The 25,471-nt window shown below is 40.9% G+C and overlaps 1 protein-coding gene across 1 annotated transcript in view; it reads left to right on the forward strand.

Moving 5' to 3' along the window:
• Positions 1-8,270: 8,270 nt before the first annotated feature.
• The window catches only part of brwd1 (bromodomain and WD repeat domain containing 1), a 40,888-nt gene continuing 23,687 nt past the window's right edge, over positions 8,271-25,471 (forward strand). The window contains exons 1-19 of the mRNA XM_036555685.1: positions 8,271-8,464; positions 8,571-8,629; positions 8,739-8,768; positions 9,706-9,765; positions 14,406-14,556; positions 14,645-14,743; positions 16,549-16,709; positions 17,136-17,357; positions 17,585-17,685; positions 17,915-17,985; positions 18,074-18,174; positions 18,279-18,319; positions 20,221-20,322; positions 20,413-20,566; positions 20,725-20,859; positions 21,534-21,662; positions 22,840-23,065; positions 23,319-23,495; positions 24,438-24,621. Of these exons, the coding sequence (XP_036411578.1) occupies positions 8,428-8,464; positions 8,571-8,629; positions 8,739-8,768; positions 9,706-9,765; positions 14,406-14,556; positions 14,645-14,743; positions 16,549-16,709; positions 17,136-17,357; positions 17,585-17,685; positions 17,915-17,985; positions 18,074-18,174; positions 18,279-18,319; positions 20,221-20,322; positions 20,413-20,566; positions 20,725-20,859; positions 21,534-21,662; positions 22,840-23,065; positions 23,319-23,495; positions 24,438-24,621 (2,240 nt within the window). The 5' untranslated portion in view covers positions 8,271-8,427. The remainder of the gene's footprint in view (positions 8,465-8,570; positions 8,630-8,738; positions 8,769-9,705; positions 9,766-14,405; positions 14,557-14,644; positions 14,744-16,548; positions 16,710-17,135; positions 17,358-17,584; positions 17,686-17,914; positions 17,986-18,073; positions 18,175-18,278; positions 18,320-20,220; positions 20,323-20,412; positions 20,567-20,724; positions 20,860-21,533; positions 21,663-22,839; positions 23,066-23,318; positions 23,496-24,437; positions 24,622-25,471) is intronic.

The raw sequence follows: 25,471 nt of genomic DNA on the forward strand, positions 1-25,471 counted from the left end.
TTCTTCTTTCTGAAAATATGAACGGTGGAACTGCTCAATAGTCAACATAACGTTGCTTGTTGTTCATAAAAACACTAGCTAATGTTAGCTAGCTGAACTATACGTTCTTATTTTTACTTGAGACTTTTGGAAGCTTAAACTAGACAAAACGGTTAATTACTAAGTTTGTTACATTCAGACTTATGTATAGTTTGTTACGTTTGCCAAGCTAGTTAGTTAGCTCACTGATGCTAGTCTAGCTGCGTTTGTCGATAACCCGCATCATTCTCGTATGTTTCGAGAGCCATCGCAGTTGCTCCGCTTCCTTGTTGCGTGGCCAAGTCGATGAGGGCCTGATAAACTGTATTAAAATAGGAGTAAACTTAACGTAAAACTCGAACATTCCTTAGAATTTACGTGTACATAACCTGTGCGGTATGACGGTTCATTGTTTCAGAGTGGTGCGTTGATCAGCTGGTTGATTAGCTGTGCTTTATGATTTGTGCACTTCATAATCAACCACAACACTTCGCCTGAACACCTGAACACTCGTGGTCTCGGTGCTTCATCGCTGGGTTTTATATCTCTGTTTGATGATGATTTCACTATTTTTCTGAAAAGCTGCTGTGGAATAAAGTTTTTCATAATTTTTATATGCAGTATGTAACTGGACTTTATAAGGACGACGTAAATAGAACTGTTGATTAAAACTGCATTACAGTGTTAAACACTTACAGGTTTCAATAAGCAATGACTGTTCTTTACTGTGAACACCATCAGTAGTGATATTGTTCTTAAGGGGTTTTAGCTTTTAAATACAAATGTACATTTACTTTTTTTCTCTTGTTTGTTTTGAATTTCTTTTCAGTAGTTGGTTTTTTTTGTGTGTAATTGGTGTTACCAATAAAATTGTAATAACATTTTGAGTGTTTTGAGTGTTTTGTGCTCCGTCCGCAATGTTTGATGTGATTTTCAAACTTCAGAATTCACAAAAAAGATCACTAAGAAATTTTCTCCACCAGACAGGGCACATTTTGCTCAGTTCCAGCTCTGAGCACGCAATCAAAAACAATGGTACTGGAGGTCATAGATCCGGAGGATGAAAGACCCTCCAGAACATAAGGCTGTCACAGTAGCCGTTTTCAGTGATATCTAAATAAAATTATTTAAATGAAATTTCCTGTTTTTTTTGTTGTATGTTATTCAAAAGTTAGAATAATTAAGATTTGTTGTAGATACACATTTAAAATTATTCTAATATGATGCCAACGTTCTATAGCGTTCAGTTTGTAGGAACCTGCAAAATAAAATACATTTTAATGATGTGTGGTGATTTAAGTGACTCTGTAATGACTAAGAAAGCTGTGTAGCATCTATAATGAAATTATAGTAAAATGAATATCCAGAATGGCTCAAATCTGCCCAAAACATACTCAACACAAGTATGTGAATAAAAATAACAATGATGGCTGAAGCATTGCAAATGCACTGCCCTTCTGTACCAAGAAGATAGAAGGTTTCTGGCCCTATGTGAAAAGTAATTGACCCCTTAGCCACTAAATCAACCAGTTAACCAGATTCAGTTGACTATTAGGTTCAGTTTTACCGGCCACACCCAGGCGTGATCACTGCCAGACCTGCTTAATCTAAATATTACGTAAATAGAACCTGTCTGACAATGTGAAGCAGCTACAAGTTCTCAAAAAGCAGCACATGATGCCACGATCTGAAGAGATTCAAATACAGATGCAAAACAAAGTTGCTGAAATCTACCTGCCTGGAAGGGGTTACAGAGCTCTGTGAGAGCTGTTATCAACAAATAGAGAAAACCGGGAACAGTGGTTAACCTTCCCAGTAGTGGCTGGCCTACCAAAATTTCATCATGAGTGCATTGACGGCTCATCCAGAAGGTCAAAAATGCACCCAGATAAACATTTAAAGAGCTGCAGGCCTCATCTGCCTCAGTTCAGGTTAATGTACACAATTCCACAATAAGAAAGAGGACAACTGGGAAAAAAATGGTATCTATGGCAGAGTTGCATGGTGCAAACAACTCGCATTTTCCAAAAAACATCTAGACGACTCCCAAAACTTTTGGGATCGTATTCCATGGACTGAAGAGTCAAAGGTGGAACTTTTTGGAAGACATGGGTCCCATTATATCTGGTATAAAGCTGACACCACATTCTACCATAAGAACATCATACCAACAGTGAAACATGGTGGCGGTAGTGTGATGGTCTCGGGCTGCTTTGATTCTGCAGGACCTGGACGACTTGTCATAATTGATGGACCCATGAATTCTGCTATCTATTAGAAAATCCTGAAGGAAAATGTCTGCCTGTAAGTTTATAGCCTAAAGCTCAAGGGCAGTTGGGTTATGCAGCAGGACAATGATCTGAAGCACACAAGCAAGTCAATCTCTGAATGGCTCAAAAGAAAGAAAATTAAGGTTTTGTAGTGGCCGAGTCAAAGTCCTGACCTGAATCTACTGAGATGCTGTTGTGAGACCTTAAACACGCAGTTTATGCTCAAAAACCCTCCAATGCAGCTTAATTAAATAAATTCTTCAGAAAAGAGTGGGCCAGAGTTCCTCCACAGTGATGTAAATGACTCACCACAACTTATCACAAATGTTTGATTGCAGCTGTTACTGCCGAGTGCGGCACAGCCAGTTATTAGGTTTGGGGGGCAATAACTTTTTCACATGGGTGACATAGTGTGGAGAAGGGGGCGTGGCCGAGCGTCAAATGCGGGACGGAGAAGCCGGTCGGGCTGAACCAGCAGGCTAACTAGCTGATTATGTTCACCTGTGCCTTGTTTCTGCCAGCCCACTTATAGGCAATCTCTTCCTTCAGTAGGCGGCAGAGCCCAGAGACAGAAGGAGACCACTGGAGGCGTGAGAGCTGGGCTAAACCGAACCGAACCGAACCGAACCGAACTGGACTGAACTGACCTGAACAGATCAGGAAAAAAAAGGTGGACAGAAAGGACTGAAAAGTCCTAGCGAGCATCTTGTCTTTGTGAGCTGAAAAGCCGAGTATTTTGTTTTTGCATTGTGAATAAAGAAAAAGCTCTCCAGATTCACACCTGCCCCCGGTGTCTTTCCTACTCCCATCATTAATACTTCCACACATAGGTTATGAATAAATCTTTATCTTCAATAAACTGAATGATCATTTATAAGCTGGATTATGTGGTTATTGATTTTGTCTTTATCATATATTAAAATTAGTTAGATGATTTGAACAATGTAAATGTGAAAAATAAGTAAAATCAGAAGAAATTAGGTGAGCGGCAAAAACTTTTACACAGCACTGTACTTACATGCCAAAATATTCCAAAACATTGGAACGGTGGTGTGAATATACACTATATGCTCACAAATATGTGGACACTTGACTGTCACACCTACATGAGCTTGTTGGCTGTTCCACCAGCACTTAGTCTCTCTGCTCCGGAGCTCTGGAGAAGAGGATGCCACCCCAGGGAATGATTGGTGGCCCACATGGCCAAGAGCCCGTACCCATGGTGTGATTACTGGAACAGTGGACATTCCGTAACCCCTGTTTGGAGAGAATACGAGGGGGCGGTGTGTCCCCAAGCACCCTAACAACTCTACTTAGACTTTGCTTAAACTTTGCGGGGGGTCACTGGGATGGCTCCTTTGAAAAGGTGAGCTATGTAATGACCTGCTACTGGGCATGGACGAGCAGGAGGTGTGGCCAAGCATGGAGCACCATGGGAAGTACCGGATTTGAAGCAAGAGAGACTTAAAACATGTAAATAAGTTGCTGTTGCTGGGTTGAGGATGTGATGTGTTGTATGTGGTATTTTGTGCTGGGCTGTGGTGGTAGGGGAGCGGTGTGGGTGCCTGTCGTCAAGGTAAGTTGTATGGGTAATGATGGCCTGCTTGCTATCCCAGCAGTTTGGGAGTAATAGGTTGGTGTTGCTGCTAAGTTCAATAGAAGAGCATTCTTTTAAAGTTCTATATTTCCTGTGTTTACTTAGTCTTTGCTGATGTCATGAGATAATAAACTGGTTAAGAGTTACATCAATTTCATTTCATGTACTTGTGCCTGGCTCTCTGTTTCTATGCCTGTTTCTTTTGCTTTCTTCTTTCTCTGTCCTTGCAAATTACTGAAAAAGCATACGTTGAAAATACTATAGAAAAGTCTGTCTCGAACAAACCCCAGCTAACAGGAAGGCAGAAACTCAGACAGTTAACCAGATATAATACAGCTTAATGTACCCGCTGAGTTCCGAATTGCATTACATGATACTGTGCCATCAATGTACTCGTGAACAGTTTCTCATATTGTGGAGTTATGAGTATGTTATGAGTAGGTAACACAATGCAATTCAATGCAATGCAAAAAATGAATTATTCTTAATTAATGTAGCCAACTATAAAGACTGTAGCCTAAACTGAGCAGCTGCTGGAGCTAGACTAAAGCTTGCTGATTTAGCTAGCACTGTTACGAGTGCTGGTGATGTATCGGGCCCTTGGCGTGACGGAGGGGCTTGTGTGGTCTAGGGATCTTAAAAGCTAAGTCGTCTGGAGCAGTATGCTTCTGGTAGGGTCTCCCAAGGCGAACGGGTCTGGAGTGAAAACCCAGACCAACGTGATCCAAAATCCCCAATGACCAATGGACACAATATATCATGTACCCTACCTGGGAGACGCTTCCCCTGGCGCCAGTCCTGGGAATAGTGTTTCTCAGCGTGTGCCAAGTGGTGTCTCAGCCTGAAGAGGCAATGTGGGGGCCCAATGCCCACAAGGTTATGAATGCGGGACTGATGCAGTTACTTATGAGCAGAGGGAGATGGGGGAGATGGCAGGGAGGTCCTTGGCACGTGGAAAGGTTACGTTCTAGGGGTGAAGGAGCTGGATCTTGTGCTGGAGGTTGAGAGGTACCAACTAGACATAGTTGGGCTCAACTCCATTCACAGTGTTGGCTCTGGAACGAAACTCCTTGCTAGGAGTTGTACAGGGTAAGAGGCGCTGGGATGGTATGGGATACTCACACGCCCCAGCTGACTGCCGTGCAGTTGGAGTTTATCCCAGTGGATGAGAGAGAATCAGAATTGCAGGGAGGAATCTCTGGCTGTTTTGTATGTTTATGCACCAAACAATAGTTTAAAATGTGCAGCCTTCTTGAAGTGAGTGTGTGAGATTCTGGAAAAGAGCCCCACCTGCAGACTCCATAGTTTGGCTGGGAGACTTCAATGCTAATGTTGGCAATGACTAGGAAACTTAGAGGGGGTGAAGAACTGCCTGCCCAATCTAAACCCAAATGGCATATTGTTATTAGACATCTGTGCTAGTCATGGATTGTCCATAATGAACATCATGTTCAAACAAAAGGATGTTCGTAGGTCAATGATTGACATTGTTGTCATTCCATCTGACTTAGGACCATGTGTTTTGAAGACTCGAGTGAAGAGAGGTGCTGAGCTGTCAACCAATCACCATCTGGTGGTGAGTTGGATCAGATTTCAGGGAAGACTGGTGGTCAGACCTGGTAGACCCAAGTAGATAGTGAGGGTATGTTAGGAACGACTGGCAGAGGCCCCTGTTTGGAATGATATTAACTCCCACCTCTGGGAGAACTTTTCTCATGGGCCAGAGAAGGTAGGGGACATGGAGTCTGAATGAACCCTTTAAAAAAACCTCCATTGTGAAACCCGTCAGGTGTAGCTGTGGCCAAAATCTTGCTGGTGCTTGTCAAGGCAGCGATCCAAGAACCCCCTAGTGGACACCGACGGTGAGGGAGGCCATTAAGCTGAAGAAGGAGGCCTTCAGGGACTGGTTGGCCTAGAGGACTCCCGCCTCAACAGAAAAGTACTGATGGGCAAAAAAGCAGCAGAGGTGGCAGAAGCAAAATACAGAACATGGGAGGAGTTTGGAGAGGCCGTGGACAAGGACTTTCGGTTGGCTTCAAGGAGGTTCTGGACAACTGTCTGGTGACTTAGGAGTGGTCGGAGTAGCTTCGCTCAATTCAGCCTCGTTGGAGAAACTCTGACGTCATTAGGGGATATTGTCGGTTGGTGGAAGGAGCACTTTGAGGAACTCAAACACCTGAGAGGCAAAGCTCTCTGTTTAACAGTTGGTCTACATCCCAACCCTCACCTATGGTCATCAGCTTTGGGTAATGACTGAAAGAATGAGATCGCGGACATAAGTGGCAGAAATTAGCTTTCTTCGCAGGGTGGCGGGCTACACTCTACTGAGAGAGTGGCCCAGAGGAGCTCAAAGTAGAGCCACTACTCCTCCACATTGAGAGGAGCCAGTTGAGGTGGTTTGGGCATCTGATTAGGATGCCCCTGGCTGCCTCCCACTGGAGGTTTACCAGGCACGGCCAACTGGGACGAGACCCCGAGGCTGTCCTAGGACCCACTGGAGGGATTATGTCTCCAAGTTGGCCTGGGAGCAGCTCAGAATCCCCCAGAATTAGCTGGAAGAAGTTGCAGGGGACAGGATCGTCTGGGATTCTCTGTTTTCCCTATTGCTACCGCTACCCTGGATCAAGTGGTTTAAGAAAATGAATGAATAATTGAATGAATGAATAAATGAATCAACCACCGCTGATCTGAGATCGGCTCAGATCCAGTCGCAGCTGATTGGGTCTTGTTGCTGTTTCCACACTTAATCTCATAAAACATTTCCAAAACAGTGACAGCACTCACAGAAAACAAATCCAATGTCACTATCCTAAAAATGCAGTTTATTAAATATTATTTTCCTGTTTGACCATGTAGGCCTGGGAGTAGGAGTAGAGTAGGCTAACTACATTATCAGTTACATTAAATCTCATCTACATTAAATCTCATGAATGAGGATGTGTGAAAAAAAAAACTTTCTGAAACTATCGAGGTCTGGATCTCAGTGTCCTCATAGCTAGTTACGGCCATGTCTAGCAGGGCAGACATTCACACACTAATGTGTGGCAGAGGTGTCAGACAGTGTCATGTTTAAAGTCACTGAGCTCTTCAGTGTAAACCATTCTGCTGCCAGTGATTATCTATGGGGATTGCATGGCTATGTGCTTGATTTTACACACCTGTTAGCAATGGGTCTGTCTGAAACACCTGAACGCACTAACTAGGAGGGGTGTCTACATACCTTTGCTGTATATTGTATATACAGCAGTGTGCAAAGGTTTGAACACCCCTGGTTAAATGTATTTGTTGATTTTCTGAATGTAAAGAAGTTACACATCCTCTACAGAAGTCCTCTCTGCACCCTTTAATACAAAGTTACTGTTTAATTAAGCTTGACATATTTGGAAAGAAAACAAAAATAAAATATTAAAAATGCCATAACTTTTACACAGGCCACATCTGATGTTTTCCCCAAGTAAACTCAAATAAACACAAACAAATAGTAATTGTGCATTAAAATGTGTCAAAGTGTGTTAAGGATGTGTTAATGTACTTTCATTTTAAAAAAAAAAATGTACCACAGCATGGAATTTGGCCATATAATGGAATTTGGCTATATAATGATCAATATTTTATTTTGCACAATTTAGATTTAGCTGTTAAACATTTGCATTTGTGCACAAGAAAGTCAACGCATATATTAAACAAAATAAGCAATATTTATTAGCCACCCCTCCAGTATAAATTCTACAACAATTTTAACAAAAAAAAAACATTTTTTTTTTGTTTATTTATGTGTGAAACACACACACACACACACACACACACACACACACACACACACAGAGACACACACACACATCATCATCATCATCTACACCGCTTATCCCTCTGGGTCGCAGGGGGTGCTGGAGCCTATCCCAGCAGTTCTTGATTAAATTTAATTTAATTTATTTGAATTTTTTTATTTACTCTGAGCTGAACATCGATCTCATTTGAGAGCGATCCCTGATTTTTTTTTTTATCTGTAGTAAATATAGTATATATATATTACGGAAAAAAACAACACAATATTCTTTTTTTGTTTTGTTTTGTTTTGTTTTTCAGTTTCGGCCGATGACGTCACAGGCCAGCTCGTCGACCTTGTGTGAAAAACAGCGCTGTTTTTCTTATTTATTTATTTATTTATTTATTTGTTTATTTATTCAATTATCTATTTATTTTATATTTATTTTATTTTATTTCATCTGAGCCGAGCACGGCGACCATTCTATCGCCTCATTTGAGCGATAACTGATTTTTATTTCTCTCTAAGTAGATTTTTATATATATTTATTAAATTTGCGTCGCCTTTGTTTGAGAGACTTTTTTCTTCGCCCCCCCTCACCTCGGTTTCCGGTCCCCGAGCGGAAGTTGCTCTGTAAAGCCGAGGCCTCTGATTTCCAATGGCGAGAGAGAACTGTCCGAACAGAAAAGCCGAATTAAATCAATATTAAATTAATATCTGTGCGGACAAACCGGACTCGGAGTTAGTTTGTGAAATATAACATTAGCGGAGCTGCGATGGACAGACGCGGGGCTGTTTCTCCCCTCGAATCCGGTAACGCTGCGTTAAAGCGCTCAGAGCTGTTTTTAGTGACTGTTTGCACTTTAATATGTTTCAAAAACACAAAACATCTCCTTATATTTGCTTTCTTTTCTTGCAGAGCTTTATTTCCTAATTTCTCGCTTTTTGACCACCGGTCCCTGTCGGAGAGCGGCGGAGGTGAGAGAGCTGCTGTTTGTGTTTATCATTATAAAGCTGTGTTTACTCTGTAATATGTTTATTCCCTTTCAAAGTTAGATTGGATATTAATTATCATTATGTTTTGCAGGCTCTTGTTAGTGAACTGGAGGAACATCAGGTGTGTATGTGTGTGTGTGTGCGGTCGTGTGTTTATGCAGTTCGCTGGCTTCTTTTTTCGAATTGTCCGTTCCACCTTAAATTATGCAGCAGTTACGTTCTGGCGTTTGAGGCGCCAGAATGTAACTGCTGCATCATTTAAGGTGGAACGGACAATTCGAAAAAAAGAGGCAGCAGCTTTGCATTTCTGGTCATACTAAAAGGGCGAATGTTAAGTCAATTTAGAGAAGTGGTTCAAATTCAGCTGAAAAGGGCTACAAATTCTGTTTAAAAGCTTCAGCCTACAGTTTATTCTTTCCTGGTGGTAATATAATGACAGCATAATAAAAACTGGGCTTCTGATATTGACCTGAGTTTGTGCGTCATTGTGCACCAGTTTGTGACCCTTCTTCTGGACAAGCCCATCGTTTGTACTCAAATGCCAGGGAGCATATCTTTGAGTTTTTCATTTGCGTATATCCCAGAATCCTGTAACAGGCTGAAAATCTACATTATAATATTTCCATGTGCCGTCTAGAGTTTGTATGTATGCAGTTAATGAGCTGTTTGTTTGACCTGTAATTAAGGGCAAATATTTTGTATTAAGAACAATAATAAATAAACGAAAGACATGCAGCCTGTTTTGAATTTATTGCTTTTGTGATGTCACAAACGCCAATGCGTTTGCATATATCCACCTGTTTGGCCTAGAGCAGTTTAGCCTGAATGAAGCAGCCATTCAGACTGAAGCCCATTTAAATAGAAGTCTTAGCGTGCAGACACAGCGTGCATAATGGTGGAGGATGGAGAAGTTGGGAAGTGTTCATTTAAGATGAAATATGTTTATTGGTACACATCATAAGTAGATTAAGCAGAATGCAGAAAACAGGACAATATGGGCTCTTTAAAACTGGACCATAATCCTGATCTCATTTCTAAACTGACTGTTTTGCCCTCAGCTTCTTCCACGCAGACTGGATTGGGAAGGAAATGAACATCCAAGATCATATGAAGACTTAGTAAGTCTGCATGATTTTGCCTTTTTTAAGAACTCTCTAGTAAAGGAAATGCTTATATACAGTAATGTGTGTCTGTGTGTGTGTATATGTCTGTGTGTGTATGTGTAATTTTTAAATAGACACACACACCCATGTGCACAGTAGCCTTGTCTGTAATATATTACGTTTTTCTTTCTTATTTGTTTTCTAGCTAAATCAATTTATCTGTTTATTATTTAGTGTTGTGTTGCTGTTAGAGTGGCAGATACGCTAGAACTGACCAATTTGCTTTGTTAAAGCAGTTTTTAATTAATAACTCTGACCTGCATTATGACAGGCTGGTGTGGGAAGGTGAGACGTAGAGTCGTAACAAACTGAATGTGAGAGGAAACAATAAATGAATTAATTTGAGACATCATGGGACTTACGATGAAAACAGAAGTGTCAGCTTGTAATTTGGCACTCTGCCACGTTTAGAGCTCAGTGCTGAGTAGTGTTTATTTGTTAACTATGTATTCTAACGTGTTCGGCAGAATGAATGTGTTTCGCTGCCTGTCCATGCTGTGGTGACATGTCACAGCTTGCTGACATCAGCAACATGACGCTTGCATTTCATTACAAACTCTGGTGCTGCCGCATCTCACTAACGGCTGTTTCTCTCAGGACAAAAATCTAATCTTTGCTTAAAGAGGACCTGTTGTGCTTATTTTCAGTGTTCATACTTTTATTTACATCTACTAGAATAGATTTAGCCGCTTCAATGTTCCAAAAACATATTATTGTCCTCATACTGTTCATCTCTATTCACCCTCTGTCTGAAACGCTCTGTTAGAGCTCCTGTGTCTTTAAGCTCCACCTCCCAATGAGCCCAGCGTGCTCCGATTGGTCGGCTTGCCCACTCTGTTCTGATCAGTCAGCCTCCAGAGCAGTCCCGCCCCTCCAGGTTCCGCCCCTGTCCTGCAGTCTGCAGACAGACCATTCTCTCCTGAGCAGCTGTAAACTCCGCTGTGGCTGTTTCTCCAGTGGCATCGGTTCTGCAGATCAGTTTGATCCAGAGTGGATCCTGAAAGTCGGGTCAGCATCATCTCCACACGGATACAACACTGAACACCCTCTTCCTCCTCCTGTAGCCGCTGTGCGCTGTGTGAGGGGGCGGAGCTCACCGGTAGGTGGGCAGTAAGGACTGTGTCATGAGATGATTTCATCTTGTAACAAAGGAAAAGGGCTGGAATTCCAACACGGCGTTTCAGGCAGCTGCGATAAGTGTTTTCTGTGGGAGAGAGTTTGTCCCTCTGGATGGAACACTAAGCTTTGGGACTCTGCAGAATGTTAACATGCACAGAAAGCTGCAACACAGTGAAGGAAAGGGAAAAACTGGAAAAGCCGAATAGGTTCCCTATAATTCTTCAGGTGATTATGTGAAACTGAGGTGTGGGTGTGTGTGTTCAGTGTGGCGTATCAGCTCTACAGTACTAGCAGTGTGAGCTGTTTAGTAAACATGGTGAGGGAGAAAGACGGCTAATCAGCCAGTTTGGCCACTTTTGGCTCGTACTGTAATAGATGCAAACAATAACAAAAAATAATTAAATCATTAATTGCAATTATTGATATGACAGTTAATCTGCAGCTAAAATTTCATTATTGTGACAGCTGCGTTTTGAAGGCTGATTGATATCAGGAGAATTGTGGAGGTCTAAAATTGCATTCAGACAACAGGTAGCAGGTTTGGTTGGATTAAAATGAGCGCTGTTGTGATTTCTCTGTTCTTGCGCTTTGTTAGAGTGAGTGAGAATGCTGCTGAACTCTGGAGGGCCAAATAAGTGGGCTGAGACCCCCTGAGCAGGTCACTCTTGCTTCAAAACCAGCTTCGGTGTGGCTGGTATATGAGTGCGATACAAACCAGCGTCTCCTCTCTGTAGAACCTCTCTGCTTCATGACGTTGAGTTTCTGAAGCTGTTTTGATGCACGCACGTGTTTTAGGGCTGCAACTAACAATTATTTTTATTGTTGATTAATCTGTTGATAATTTTCTTGATTAATCGATTAGTTGTTTGGTCTATAAATTGTCAGAAAATGGTGTAAATTGTCGATCAGTGTTCAAAGCCCAAGATGACGTCTATCAAAGATATTCAGATTTATTTTGGTGACACAGAGGAGTAAAGAAACCAGAAAAAATTCAAATTTAAGCAGCAGAAATCAGAGAATTTTAACTTTTTTAATTACTCAAACGATTAATCGATTACCAAAATAGTTGGTGATTAATTTACAACTAATTGATTCATCGATTAATTGTTGCAGCTCTGTGTTTATCGTCTCATCAGCTCTGAATCGGTAATTATAGAACGGATAGTTTGGGTTTCAAAGTGACGTTTTAAGTCATTATAAAATACTCCATGTACATATTTGACTGCACACACATTATATTCTGTATTAATGTGCTGAGATTTCTCCTTTCTGTAAAAGCAGTGAGCCACTTGGCTGTTACAGGCATTTCATCTCCTCTGCATTGTAACCACGGCAACACGGAGTCTCATGGCTCATTCATCTAATATCACAAGTCATAAAGAAAACCAGCGCAGAGAGAACAGAGAATAGCGCGATTCAGAAAGTTCAGTGGACGTTATAACAGTTACTGTACGTCATATAATCTGCCAGTGTAAAACAGTTAGTTTTACTCGTATGACTTTTGTTTACATTATTTGTTTGATGGTAAATGTGTCTGTGTGATCTCTAAGAGAACCAGAACTCAGATGAAATGGTGTAATTTGCTGCTTTGATCTGGACCAAGAGAACCAACTACAAGTATAAACGCACTGAACACTCACACCTTCGTGCAGCTTTCCAACAATTAGAACGTCAGCTCGACCTTTGCTTTCTGTGAATGTGGATTTTACACAAACCTCTGAACGCCGTCCGTCTTTCTGCGCGTGGGATGAAGCAGTGATTTAAAACAACTGATCAGAAATTTGATGAATTGATTGATTGTTATTCAGTACTCTGTTCTGAGTCTGTGAGGGGCTCGGTCGGCACTTCTGGAACACTGAACACCTGGATCATAAAAATATTTAGACCAATTACAGAGAGTCTGTAAACAACAACACCCAGCATAAAGTAACTGTGTACTGTTGCAGTCCTGAAATCTGATTGGCTGATCTGCATTTAAACCTGTTGTAAAATATTCAGATATGCGCACCTGCAGTTCTGTGTTAATGCAGGAAATCACTAAGAATCATTGTGCTGAATCCACTGTCAGTCTGTTTGCATGGAGCACCGAGTGAACTGATGGTTAAAGAACCCAGAAAGAACCTGATTCTGTTTAATCTGAGGGACTGAAAACTTATTTTCTTAATAACTCAACCAAAATGTTGCAGGCTAAAAGTTAGCAAACAGGCAATAAAGGTTAAAAGATAATGGGCTAAAATGTAGCAGGCTAAATTGGCTAAAAGATGGCTAACAGGCTAAACTGGCTAAATGAGAGTCAGTAAGCTAAAAGATACCTGACAGGCTAGTAGGGAGCTAACAGGCTAAAATAAAGCAGACTAAACAGGCTAAAAGTTAGCTAACAGGCTTAAACAGCGCTAAAACTCTATAGAGGCTAAATAATAACAGGCTAAAAGAGTGTTGAGGTTAATCAGGCTAAAATATAGCTAACAGAATTAAAGAGTGTCGAGAGGCTAAAGAGGCTAAATATACTTAACAGGTTAAACAGACTAAAACATAGATGAAAAGATAGATTAATCAGTGCTGTATTATGATGTTTTTCCTTATTATGTGTTTAAACATATTAGCATATGCTAAACAAGCTACATTTCTTGGTGGAAAGATTGTTAATTGTGATTATTATTAATAATCGGTTATTTACTAACTATGTATTTTATCGTGTTTTATGTTATCACCATTCATTAAAGCAGTAATCCACTTGAGACTGTGTGTTCAGTGATTTTATCCTGTGATAATATTACAGTAACACACAGCATCTCACAGCAGGTAGGGATGGGCAGCTTCTGAGTGAAGTGATGAAGCTCTTCACGTTAATTTCAGTCTTCCTAAATGATTAGTAGCCCAGCGACACCATCAGTCTGTTCTGCTGGGAGCAAAGAATCAGATCTTATTTACACTTAAAGACATTCAGCCTGTGTGTTTTGTGCTTCGTCTAATGTGGAGCTGCATCTCAAATCAACTCCAGCTCAGCTGAGACCCCAGCTGTGAGTGAAAGAGCTTGTACAGTTTCAGCTCCTGTCGCGGTTTTGCTTGTGTTGTGAGGAGCAAAAGACCTTTTTTGATACAGTCAGTATGTGTTCTGCCAATACATATATTTTTTGTTGCGTATTCTGCTTCAAATAATTTGGCAAAATTCTAAAAAAAAACTAAAAAAATTGCATTGCAACCAGTGTGTGTAGATTTGATGTGAAAAAATTGCGTCCAAGTATTTCACATAACGGCCTTTATTATTATTATCATCACTTATTATTATTAATTATTATTATTATTATTATTATTATTATTATTATTATTATTGTTGTCGTTATTATTATACTCTTATTTTGGTGTATTTCTTTTTTTTTTTTTTAGTTCAGAAACCTCAGAAAAATTAAACATGATGATTTATTTGCTGTCTGGTAAAAATCTTGATGTTACGTTGTTCCTGTGTGTTCCACCAGGTTGCCGCCAACAAGCATATCGCCCCAGATCACCTGCTGCAGGTGTGCAGGCAGATCGGCCCGGTTCTGGACAGGGAGGTGCCGTCCGGTGTTTCAGGGGTGCGCTCTCTTTTGGGGACAGGTAGACACTCATTACTGCGTACAGCTAAAGGTGAGTCTGCGTTCTTACCGCGTTGAACCTGTTGACTGTTTGTCTGAGCGTGTGAGATGTTCTGATCTGCTCTCCTCTCGCGGTGAAGATTGCGGCGGGAGTCGATGGAAAAGCTCGTCCTTCGCCGCGCTCCACAGAGGGAGACCGCCGGAGAGGCCTCTAAGCTGCAGGGACGCCCCGAATTTGGGTGAGTTTTCTGTTTTATTTGGTTTGTGGAGCTGCTTTCTCTGTATGTGCTGCAGGGTTACTGTGTCCTCTCTTATTTGAGGGTTTTTATGTGTGTGGAGTAGTGCAGGTGCGTTTGGGGTGAAAATTGCTTTACAGGAAATGCACTTCAGTCACTTCCTGTGCACCTGTTCTTCAGAGGTCTAATGAACCGTGAGATAATTTTGCTAAACCAGAGTGGAGCTTTCAGGAAAGCAGATCAGGACAGAATGCAAATTCAGCACCAAAGACAGATCCACGTCCTTTTTTTTTTCAGTATTCAGTGCGTTATAGTGTGTATGACTATAAAAGTCCGCCTGTATTATATTTTTAAAGATTTAAAGGTTTTGTCGTAGATAAATGAGTTATGTGTAAAGTGAATGCATGCGCTGTAATCACAAAATTCAGATTTCAGTTCAATTCATTATGATAAACCAATTTGGTACATTTTTCATACAATAAAAACAAGGAGTGGCTGAAAATGTGCCCTATGCTAATATGATATTATATGATAATATGTGCCTCATGCTCTTATTTCTATTATCAGTTTATTAGAGCATTTACCCTGATTAAAGTTAAATATTGGAAGCAAAAGTTGTGCTTTTTGTCCAGATCCAACACTTTACACTACGATATGCTTTGATACAACACAATGCAATATAATATGCTGCCATATATGCTATAATACATTGTGGTACGATACGATACAATGCAAATAAATACATTGCAAAATTTTGGTACAGTAATATACACCGATCAGGCATAACATTATGGCCACCTACTGCTGTGTCAGACCAGCGCAGCACACACTGACTCACCACCATCACGTCAGTGTTACTGCAGTGCTGAGAATGATCCACCACCCAAATAGTACCTGCTCTGTGATGGTCCATGGGGGTCCTGACCACTGAAGAACAGGGTAAAAGGGGGATAACAAAGTCTGCAGAGAAACAGATGGACTACAGTCTGTAATTGTAGAACTACAAAGTGCATCTATATAGTAAGTGGAGCTAATAAAATGGACAATGAGCATAGAAACAAGGAGGTGGACATAATGTTATGCTACAATACAGTTCGAAAGAGTACACTTAAATGATGGTTCTACAAGGGTTCTTTAGGGACAAAATGATTCTGTATAGAGCCATGAACATTCTGAGAACCCTTTGCATGGTTCTGTGCATCGTGAAAGTGTTCTTCAGATTAATGGAGAATGTGTTGTATATGGTTCTAGATAGCACTAAAAAGGGTTCTGCTATTCTTACGATGTCAATCTTACGATGTTACAATAGAAGAACCATTTTTAGTGCTATTTAGAACCATTTTCAAAAAGGTTCTATATAGAACTGTCTACAGCACATTCTCCATCAATCTGAAGAAACATTTCATGATTTAAAGAACCCTTTAATCATGTAAAGAGTTCTTTGAGTGTTCATGGTTCTAAAAGCTTTTTTGAGTGTGTAGATTGTCATACAATAGGAAACACGCGACACGCTGCAATACAGTTCAATACAGAACGGTACTCGATGATTCAATTCACTACAGTTTTATAATATTCAGTACTCTGTGTTCTTTCATCTCAAATAAAGAGCTGTCTGGTTTCTGTCCGCAGTCGCTGAGCAAATCACTGTGTTTTCACTGTATTGTAGTTTTGGTTCCAGTTCGACTGTGGATGAGCAGATCAGAGAGAAGCTACAGTCTGTATTTGTGTGTGTTATTCTGTGTGTATGTGTGCGTGTGTGTGTGTGTGTGTGTGTGTGTGTGTGTGTGTGTGTGTGTGTGTGTGTGTAGTGGAGGTGTGTCGAGGCCGCGAGCTGACGGGAACACAGCGCTTCAGCTTCGTCCATCCTGTTAGCAACTATCAGCACTTGAAGATGCACAGGAGAATTCTGGGACATCTCTCCGCCGTTTACTGCATCGCCTTCGACCGAACGGGATCCAGAATTTTTACGGTCAGAGTTCACAATCACCTGCCGTTAAGAATGTTAGAATATTAATAAGTACTCTTATGTTGTAGATTTAAATATCATAAATTCTAAAGTGTTTCTAAATGTTTTCTTCTATTTTTAATGTTTGGAACAACAAGTTATTTAACGAGAAATAATATTCTAGAATCAACCACTTACCACTCCTGACACACAACCAGCAATCAGCTGTTTGGTTGTATTAAAAGCAGGGATTAAAGTATTTTTTCTTTGTTACCTTTTGGTCTTTAAGGTTTCGAAATTTCCTCAAAAGAGTAAATAAAATAACAAAATTTAAGGCGAATATTTTAGTTTCCATTTCAGCTGAGAATTTTCATGCTGGTGTGTCGCTTCTGCTGAGTCTACTGGCTCCAGAGAATGATGTTCAGTCCGGTTCCTCTCTGTTTCCTTCAGGGTTCAGATGATGCCTTGGTGAAGATCTGGTCCTCTTTTGACGGGAGGCTGCACTCCACCCTGCGAGGACACCATGCTGAGATATCAGACCTCGCTGTAAACCAGGAGAACACGCTGATCGCAGCCGGGAGCTGCGACAAAACCATCCGCGTCTGGTGCCTTCGTACCTGTGCCCCGGTGGCAGTCTTGCAGGGCCACAGTGGATCCATTACCTCTTTACAGGTGCGCTCTTCAGGTGGACAGGTGTAGGAATGAGATTAAAGAGGCTGTCCACTCAAATATGAGAAATATTAAAAGTATTATACCAAGGAATTGTCTTAAATTCATAGTTGGAGGTAAATATGAGCCCATTAAAATGCAAAAATGCTGCATATAATAAGTACAATCATCAATTTGTGTGCTTTCATTCAGCTGGTCTGGTTTGAACATATTTTTTATTCCTCCTTTAGTTTTCTCCGTTTGCCAAGGGCTCGAAAAGGTACATGGTTTCCACAGGAACTGATGCTACTGTCTGCTTCTGGCAGTGGGACGTCATTAACACCAGTTTCAGGTGAGTGATCCCCTCAATCCACTCAGGCCAAATCTTACAGCTCTTATTTGGGCAAAGTGTCTAATTGTGATTTTTCTGACCATAAATTTAGTCTTTTTTAGTTGGTACTGTGTCCTAAAGTAAGCATTGCAGCTTTAAACTCTTTTAAATAGCAATTTTGATATAAAAATGATTACTATTTCAATCTGAAACTGTGGATCATAAGCTGGTTCTTTCTCTGGTTTTGCAGCGATCGTCCACAGAAGTTCACAGAAAGGCCGCGGCCTGGTGTTCAGATGGTGTGCTCCTCGTTCAGCCCCGGTATGGTGGAAGGATCCAGTGCTTTTGTCAGATTCCTTCAGGTTCCTTTAACATAAACACTAAAACACTGAGTTTTTATTTGACACAGGTGGGGTGTTCCTGGCTACGGGCAGCACCGATGATGTCATCAGGATTTATTATTTGGGCAGTGGGAGTCCGGAGAAGATAGCAGAGCTCGATTCACACACGGTAAGAACGGTCAGATTGGCTGCTTCTCAGTTAAACTGACGTTGACCGCAGTGACCGAACATGATTCTGATCATCTAACTTGCTGTGATTTGTCTGATTTCAAGGACAAAGTGGACAGTATCCAGTTTTGTAATACAGGAGAGAGGTACGTATTTACAGACTTGTCTAATTATAAACTGTTTAAGTCCAAAATGCCGTAGCAGTTTTTAGTATAGAGTTTATTTAAAAGAATAGCAGCTGACATTAATAAAAAAATACTATTTTTATTTCTAATAAAGGTGCTGTTGGTCATATTATAGCATTAAATGTTTTTTTGTGTGTGTCCAGCCTCAGGGATTGGGCGATATGACCAAAATATTAATCATGTTGCTTTATTTATATAGCACAATTCATACACAAAGACAATTCAATGTGTTTACGCAAATAAAAGTAGAGGCTTATAAAATAAAAATAGAGAATAGAAGTGCTTAAGAGTAAATAAATGTAAAAATGTAGCTTAAAGAAATAAAAAAGACAATTAAAAGGAAATACATAACAAAATAAACATAAAAAGGAAACTTAAAGGCTTAAAGTGCAATAAGAATAGACATTTTCCTGATATACAGTACGTCTCAGGATGTTTTGACACAGACACAATACATTAGCCACTTTTTTAAAAATGAAACAGCTTAAAACTCTGGATGTAATGACTTTCTGCACTAAAACCAATTAAACAGGCCTAATTATGCTTTTTTTTAAATAATGAAAAATGCAACAGCTCAGTGTTCTTTAAGTACTGAAGATATCCTCAATATGCTCACGAAAGCTTATCATGCATCACGGTAATAAAATTTATCACAATGACGATGAAGTATCGTCATATTGCCCACCTCACCCAGCACAGAGAAGCTCTCATTAGGGTTCTAAAAATCTGTGTATCTGTAATGTATTCTGTAACTATCTGTAATAGTGTGTAATTTAATGACGTCTCTCTGGTGCTGCGTGTATGTAAAAAGAAGAATCAGTCATCACCGAAAAGTGCGATAAAAATCCAATTTAACATGGAGCCCTAGTTGTTTATATAATTTATTGTACGTATGTATTACAATATATTTCTGTGTATTGTGTTGCGTCTTGATGCTGCGGAAACAATTACCACCAACAATAAAATTATCAATCAGTCAAACTCACAGTCTTAAAGGTGCAGTGTGTAAGATTTAGTGATGAGGTTGCAAATTTCAGCCTGCTGAACCCCCCCTCCCTTTCCAAGCGTGTAGTAGAACCTACGGTGGCTGTCAGAGTTTCTGCCGTCACCTGTCCCGATTTTGTTTTGCTTCTTCATGTTTTCTCTTTTTTGTCGGTGAGGATTCACCCTTTCTAACTTTTTCTTGTGCTAAATAATAAGTCTGATCCTCCATCTGTCAAAATTTGGGTTCTCAGACTTCTGAAAGCACGAAATGGTGAGCAGCTTCGGCAGCAACCACTGATTCTTCTTCTTTTTACGTCCTCCAGCCGGAGCTACAGCGACCCAAATTCAAGCTGCCGCTTCAGCATGAAACGCTACAGGCATCTCTAGAGCCAGTGTTTGGTTTGACTGCTCTGGGCCACTGTAAAACATGGCGGCACAACATGGCAGCTATGTTGAAGATGAGCCGCTCCCTTTGTAGATATGAATGGTTCATTTTAAGCTAAAAAAAACAAATGATTATACACTAATGAAATATGGTTTTCTGTTCAAAATTCCATTTCTGCTAATAGATCCCCCAAAATTTTACACACTGCACCATTATACAGTGTAAAATCTGTAGCTGTTCTTAATGGTTGGATTATTTGCCATTTAGTTTTTATTATCAGTGTTATTGGTAACATCGATTAGTAGGTGCAGCCCTAATATTGGCTGATACAATTGGTTCTCAGATTAGTAGTTCATCATCAATGACGGTTCTCATGTCAGTCGGGCTGCGGTTCTGTCTGAATCAGTTCCAGGTTCACACAGTGAGTGTGATTAATGGATGATGACTGATAATGACAGGTGAAGGTGATGTAATGACTCTGGGTGTCTCTCAGGTTTGTGAGTGGAAGTTGTGACGGCACGGCTCGTATCTGGCGCCTCCATCAGAAGCACCAGTGGAGGAGTATTTTACTGGACATGTCCGCTACGCTGCCAGGGTACGAGCTCCTCTCAGCTCTTAGCAGATATCAGTCGTGTTCCTCACTGCACGCGGTTCTGCAGCGTTCATCTTTCTTTTCTGACCACAGCTCTGGGCCAACAACAGAAGAAGAGAACTTCTTCAAACCCAAGGTTACCATGGTGTCATGGGATCGCCACGACAACACGGTCATCACTGCTGTCAACAATCATCTCCTCAAAGTGTGGAACTCCTACACAGGGCAGCTGCTGCACATCTTAAAGGTGCGGGACATTACTAAACATGTTTCACTGAATATAGTTTTTCTGCTTTAAGACACTTTTTCTGATTCCTGGTGTCTTTTTGTCTGTCGATCATGCGGCAAGAAGCCGTAACCACCGTTAGGGTGAAACAGACTGTAACAGTGTTCTCTTTTTTACAGGGTCACGAGGCTGAAGTGTTCGTGCTGGAGCCTCATCCGTACGACCCCCGAGTCATGCTTTCTGCAGGGCATGATGGGAACGTTTTCATATGGGACCTTGTGAAAGGCACCAAGATTCAGCATTACTTTAACATGGTACACAGTCCTCATATTATCTTCATATACGGTATATTTACATGGGTTTGGTGTGGAAATTTTAGATGTCTTTACAGTGGTAGTGATAGGAACCAGGGGTTGCCGTGACTACAACACAAATATAGACATTTCATTTACTATCCAAAACCACCAGTGAACTTAAACATTTCCTCTGAGTTTTTATGGAAAGATGTTGATATATTAGTGGAAAATCTGAAATAATAAGTTTTCTTTGGGGACTATTTTGCCTCACAGCGCCCTGCATGTATCCCTCCACGATGAATGAGTTTTATGTTCTCAGAACTATCATAAAACAGTGTCTCAGACATCAGGCAGTGAATTCATAACCATTTCATGTAGTAACTTTCTGTGAGGGAGCTTTTAGAGGTGGATGTCTGGTTCCTATCACCACCACTGTGAACAATTCTGACTCGGCAAGCTTCTCTAGAACGGAGCGTTTCACACCAAACCACTCAGAATGTATCTGTTTAAAGCTTAACTGTTTAATTATGCTGGAAAATTGTTCCCAAATCTTTGGCTTCTTCTAATAAACCGATGCTCTTTTCAGCTAGTCTTGCTATACTGTGTTTAAAGACTATTTTTTTTGGTCTCCGTTGAATAAGTTTTGAGCTCTGAGAGGCTAAACATTGGGTTTTAATGTTTATTGTGGTCAGATTGAAGGTCAGGGACACGGTGCTGTGTTTGACTGCAAGTTCACCCCCGACGGTCATCGCTTCGCCTGCACGGACTCTCACGGTCATCTGGTGATTTTTGGATTCGGGAGTTCCAAGCCTTACGAAAAGGTTTGTGTTTATATTTCTAGAAAACCCGTCCTGTTAAAGACTTTGTGTAATTACATACATTCAGTTGTAGGTTGAACTGACTGTGTGGACTTTTACAGCTTCTTTTTAAAACCATAAAACCATTTTAAATTTTTCTGACTACTTTAGGCATTTATTTATTTATTTATTTATATTAGGTAAATTCGTTTTTCATATTGTATATGACAGAACACCTACACAACCTGAAATTAGCCAGAAATTAATCCAATACCATTCGCCAAACGTGTAGTCTCATTTTCGGAGTCTGACCAAATCGGCTGTGGGTCAAATGTGATCTTAAAAGTATCCATTTTCTGTTTGTGGCAAAGTAAGAGGTAAAAACGTTCAAATCGTTTGAGCGTCTCCTACAGCTGTCAAAGTTGTTAGTTAGCAACGGCGTCTCAGCGGAGTGATAGTGTTTGTGAAAAACTGTGCTGTTATTTTGCCAGAATGCTTTTCAGCCAATCCGCTTGCATGGCCGGAACTAACTGTTGTATAAAAACAAATGACACATCTTTTGACTGTAAAGGAAATCATTTAAAAAGAACATACACAAAAGAAAGTGAAAACAGTGCTTGGAACAGAAAATGAAATGAAAAAGGTTAACTCAAAACCAGCTGTTCCATTTAGTGTCTTTATAAACATTTAAGAGATCTGCTACTGGACCCGAGCCTGATGGGCCCCACAAAATGTCAGATTTAGGGCCGCGTGAGGGACGAATTTTCATATACAGTCGCTTTTTGAGCGACTTAGTTAATTAGTGATAATAGATTTTACTTTTTCTACAGATATTTCATGCACACATGTATTTTCTCTCTTTCTACCTTCTAATCTCGTAATTGCTCGTCTTTGTCTGCCTTCAAATCTCTGCTAAAAAACTTCCTTTTTTCTTCTCTTTAGTCTTCTTGATTTGTTTTTTGACGCTGTGTAAACCACCCTTGGGTTTGTGAAAGGCGCTATATAAGTTGAACTTATTATCATTATTTAATGAGTCAGTTGGGCTCCATGAGATGAAGCACATAAATGTGCGTACTGTGACTGGGAACCCCAGTCAGTTCCGCCTGATGGATGCTGAGCCACCGACTGTAAGACGTTATTCGTTAAGAAACGTGATGATGAATTCAGTGCCTCACCAGATTTCCTCTGAAACTTGCTGCAGCTTCCAGATCAGGTGTTTTTTCACACGGACTACCGGCCGTTGATCAGAGACTCCAACGGGTTCGTGCTGGACGAGCAGACCCAACAGGCTCCTCACCTCATGCCTCCCCCCTTCCTGGTCGATGTGGACGGGAACCCTCATCCCCCCCGATATCAGAGGCTGGTGCCTGGCAGGGAGAACTTCGCAGATGAACACCTGGTTCCTCAGCTGGGCTATGTTGCGACGAGTAAGACACCACAGACATCTCCGCTCGTTTTTTAGCCTGATTGATCACTGCTGAATATTATAAAAGCACACCAAAAGATATTGTTGCGTGTGTGCAATTGTCTCTCTCTCTCTCTCTCTCTCATATATATATATATATATATATATATATATATATATATATATATAAGCATATTTATGTAAGTTAAGTTGGCTTTTTTTACAAAAGCTCAGAGGATTTCACGCCCCTCACTCCGGCCCTGTTCTGTGTGCAGGTGACGGCGAGGTGGTGGAGCAGGTGATCAGTCAGCAGCCGGCTGAGAGTGAGGATCCTCAGGCACGCCGCAGTGTTCTGGACGACGCTATCCGCCAACTCCAGGAACAACAGGACCGGCAGGCTGGAGGACCTGCTGTACCCGCCGCGATAGGAGCACCAGGAACCCCCAGGAGAGGTACTGACTCCACACCTTACACATTCGCTGCCTCAGGGTTTCATCAGCTCAATGCTCAGACAAGTAAGAACAGCTTATTTCAGGCTCCGCCCACAATGTGTGGTCTCACAATGTGTGGTCTCACAAAGCTACTGTTATGAAGTTGGACAGGCTTTTCGCAAGTCTGTTCTATAGTTTCTCATTCGGTTGAATGAATAACTGACTCTAAATGTAGATATTGTGATATAAACTGAGTCGGTTCTACAGTTTCTCATTAGTTTGAATGAATAACTGACTCTAAATGTAGGTATTGTGATATAAACTGATTCCGTTCTACAGTTTCTCATTATATGTAGCAGGAATACAAATTCCTTGTATGTGTAAGCATACCTGGGCAATAAAGCTTGATTGTGATTCTGATTCTGATTTTTACCAGCATAGCAGTAGCTAATAAAGAACAGAGCCTGGAGAGAATAATTAAGCTGTTTGTGGAGAAAAATAAATGTGTCCACTAGAGCTGAGACAGAAAGAGACTTTGAAAAATCAATAAATTATCATCATTTAAAACCGTGGCTGTTTTATATTTTTACATGTTCAGTATGTGTAGGACATTTTCAGTTTGTGCCAGAGGGGGGCGACAGAGTCTTGCAGGCTTTTTCACACTGTGTGAGTTTATAGACAAGCTTAAACTTATTAACAGCCTTTCAGTTGCACTGGCTAAAAGAAAAGTAACTGGACAGCTGAAATGTTGGCTTGTACAGTGAAATGCTAAAATAATTTTCACTCTTGCTGATCTTTGTTCATTAAACCCAAACGAGGGGAAGACTTAGAAGAGACTAAAACAACATATGAGAGTTTTATAGTCAGTGTTATAATATAATGTTATGTTTGTTGTGTGCATAATGGTGAATAATAAAAGACTATATAATAATTTTATGATTTGTTCCTGTTTTCTGTCTGCAGTGTCTCTGAGTGAGCGTATGGAGGTTCAGTCTCCTCCTAATGTGGGGCTCCGGCGCAGCGGGCAGGTGGAGGGAGTGCGGCAGATGCATCAGAACGCCCCCCGCAGTCAGATGGCCACAGAGCGGGACCTGCAGGCCTGGCGAAGGAGGGTGGTGGTGCCTGAACTCACTCGCAGTGCGTACAGGTGAGACCCTCAGACAGGATGCTCTTCCAGCACCTTATAAAAGTTATTGAAATGAGCATCTCATGCTTTATTTTATTAGAGCACCTCCAGAGCTCTCACGCATCTGTGGTTATTCATAACTAGGGGTGTAACGCTGCACAGAAGTCCCCCAAATGTATAAGGCTGGGTTTCTTTTCATTTGTATTGAACAGACAGTAGTGCAAGTTGCAGTTCGTTCCACATGGTGTTGTATAGCGCCCCCCTGAGGTCCCTGCTACAGCCTGTAGTGTATTAAACAGTAAAATGTCAAAAGTAAACAGACACTCTCACATAGCTCATTTTTATGTATGGCTGATTCAGTGGAAAAAAAGGCAGTAGGTTACAAACGTCTACAAAACCGAAAAGCATCTCTTATGTTATAAAAGTACAAAATAAATAGAACAGTAAAAAATAAAACTTGTGCATTAAGAGGGCTGTTTCCATTTGTGCCCCTTAGGCTACATTTAAAAATTCAGAGCTGAAGCCCAAAACTCTCAAAGAACAGACAGAGAAAAGCACCCTGGCTAGTAGGAGGGACAGCAGCTAGAATTCTGCTGTTTAGCATTTCGCTCTTCACTGCTGTCGTAGTTCTCTGGAAACCCAAAATATTCCCCTACAGCTGATTTGAAAGAAGCAGGCGGGTCTTCCAGCTTGTGTGCCGTTTGCACTCAGTGTAGTGCAGGGGTGTCAAACTCGACCACTAAAAGGGCCGTATTAAAAAATCTGTGAGCCAGCTATGTTTTTTTTATTTCATTTATGCTTGACATTTTGCCACAACCGTAACTGGCCATTGTTTATTCAAAATATGCCAGAACTACATCAGCAAAAAAAT

Source organism: Colossoma macropomum, unplaced genomic scaffold, assembly GCF_904425465.1.
Source record: "Colossoma macropomum unplaced genomic scaffold, Colossoma_macropomum, whole genome shotgun sequence".
Lineage (NCBI taxonomy): Eukaryota > Metazoa > Chordata > Actinopteri > Characiformes > Serrasalmidae > Colossoma > Colossoma macropomum.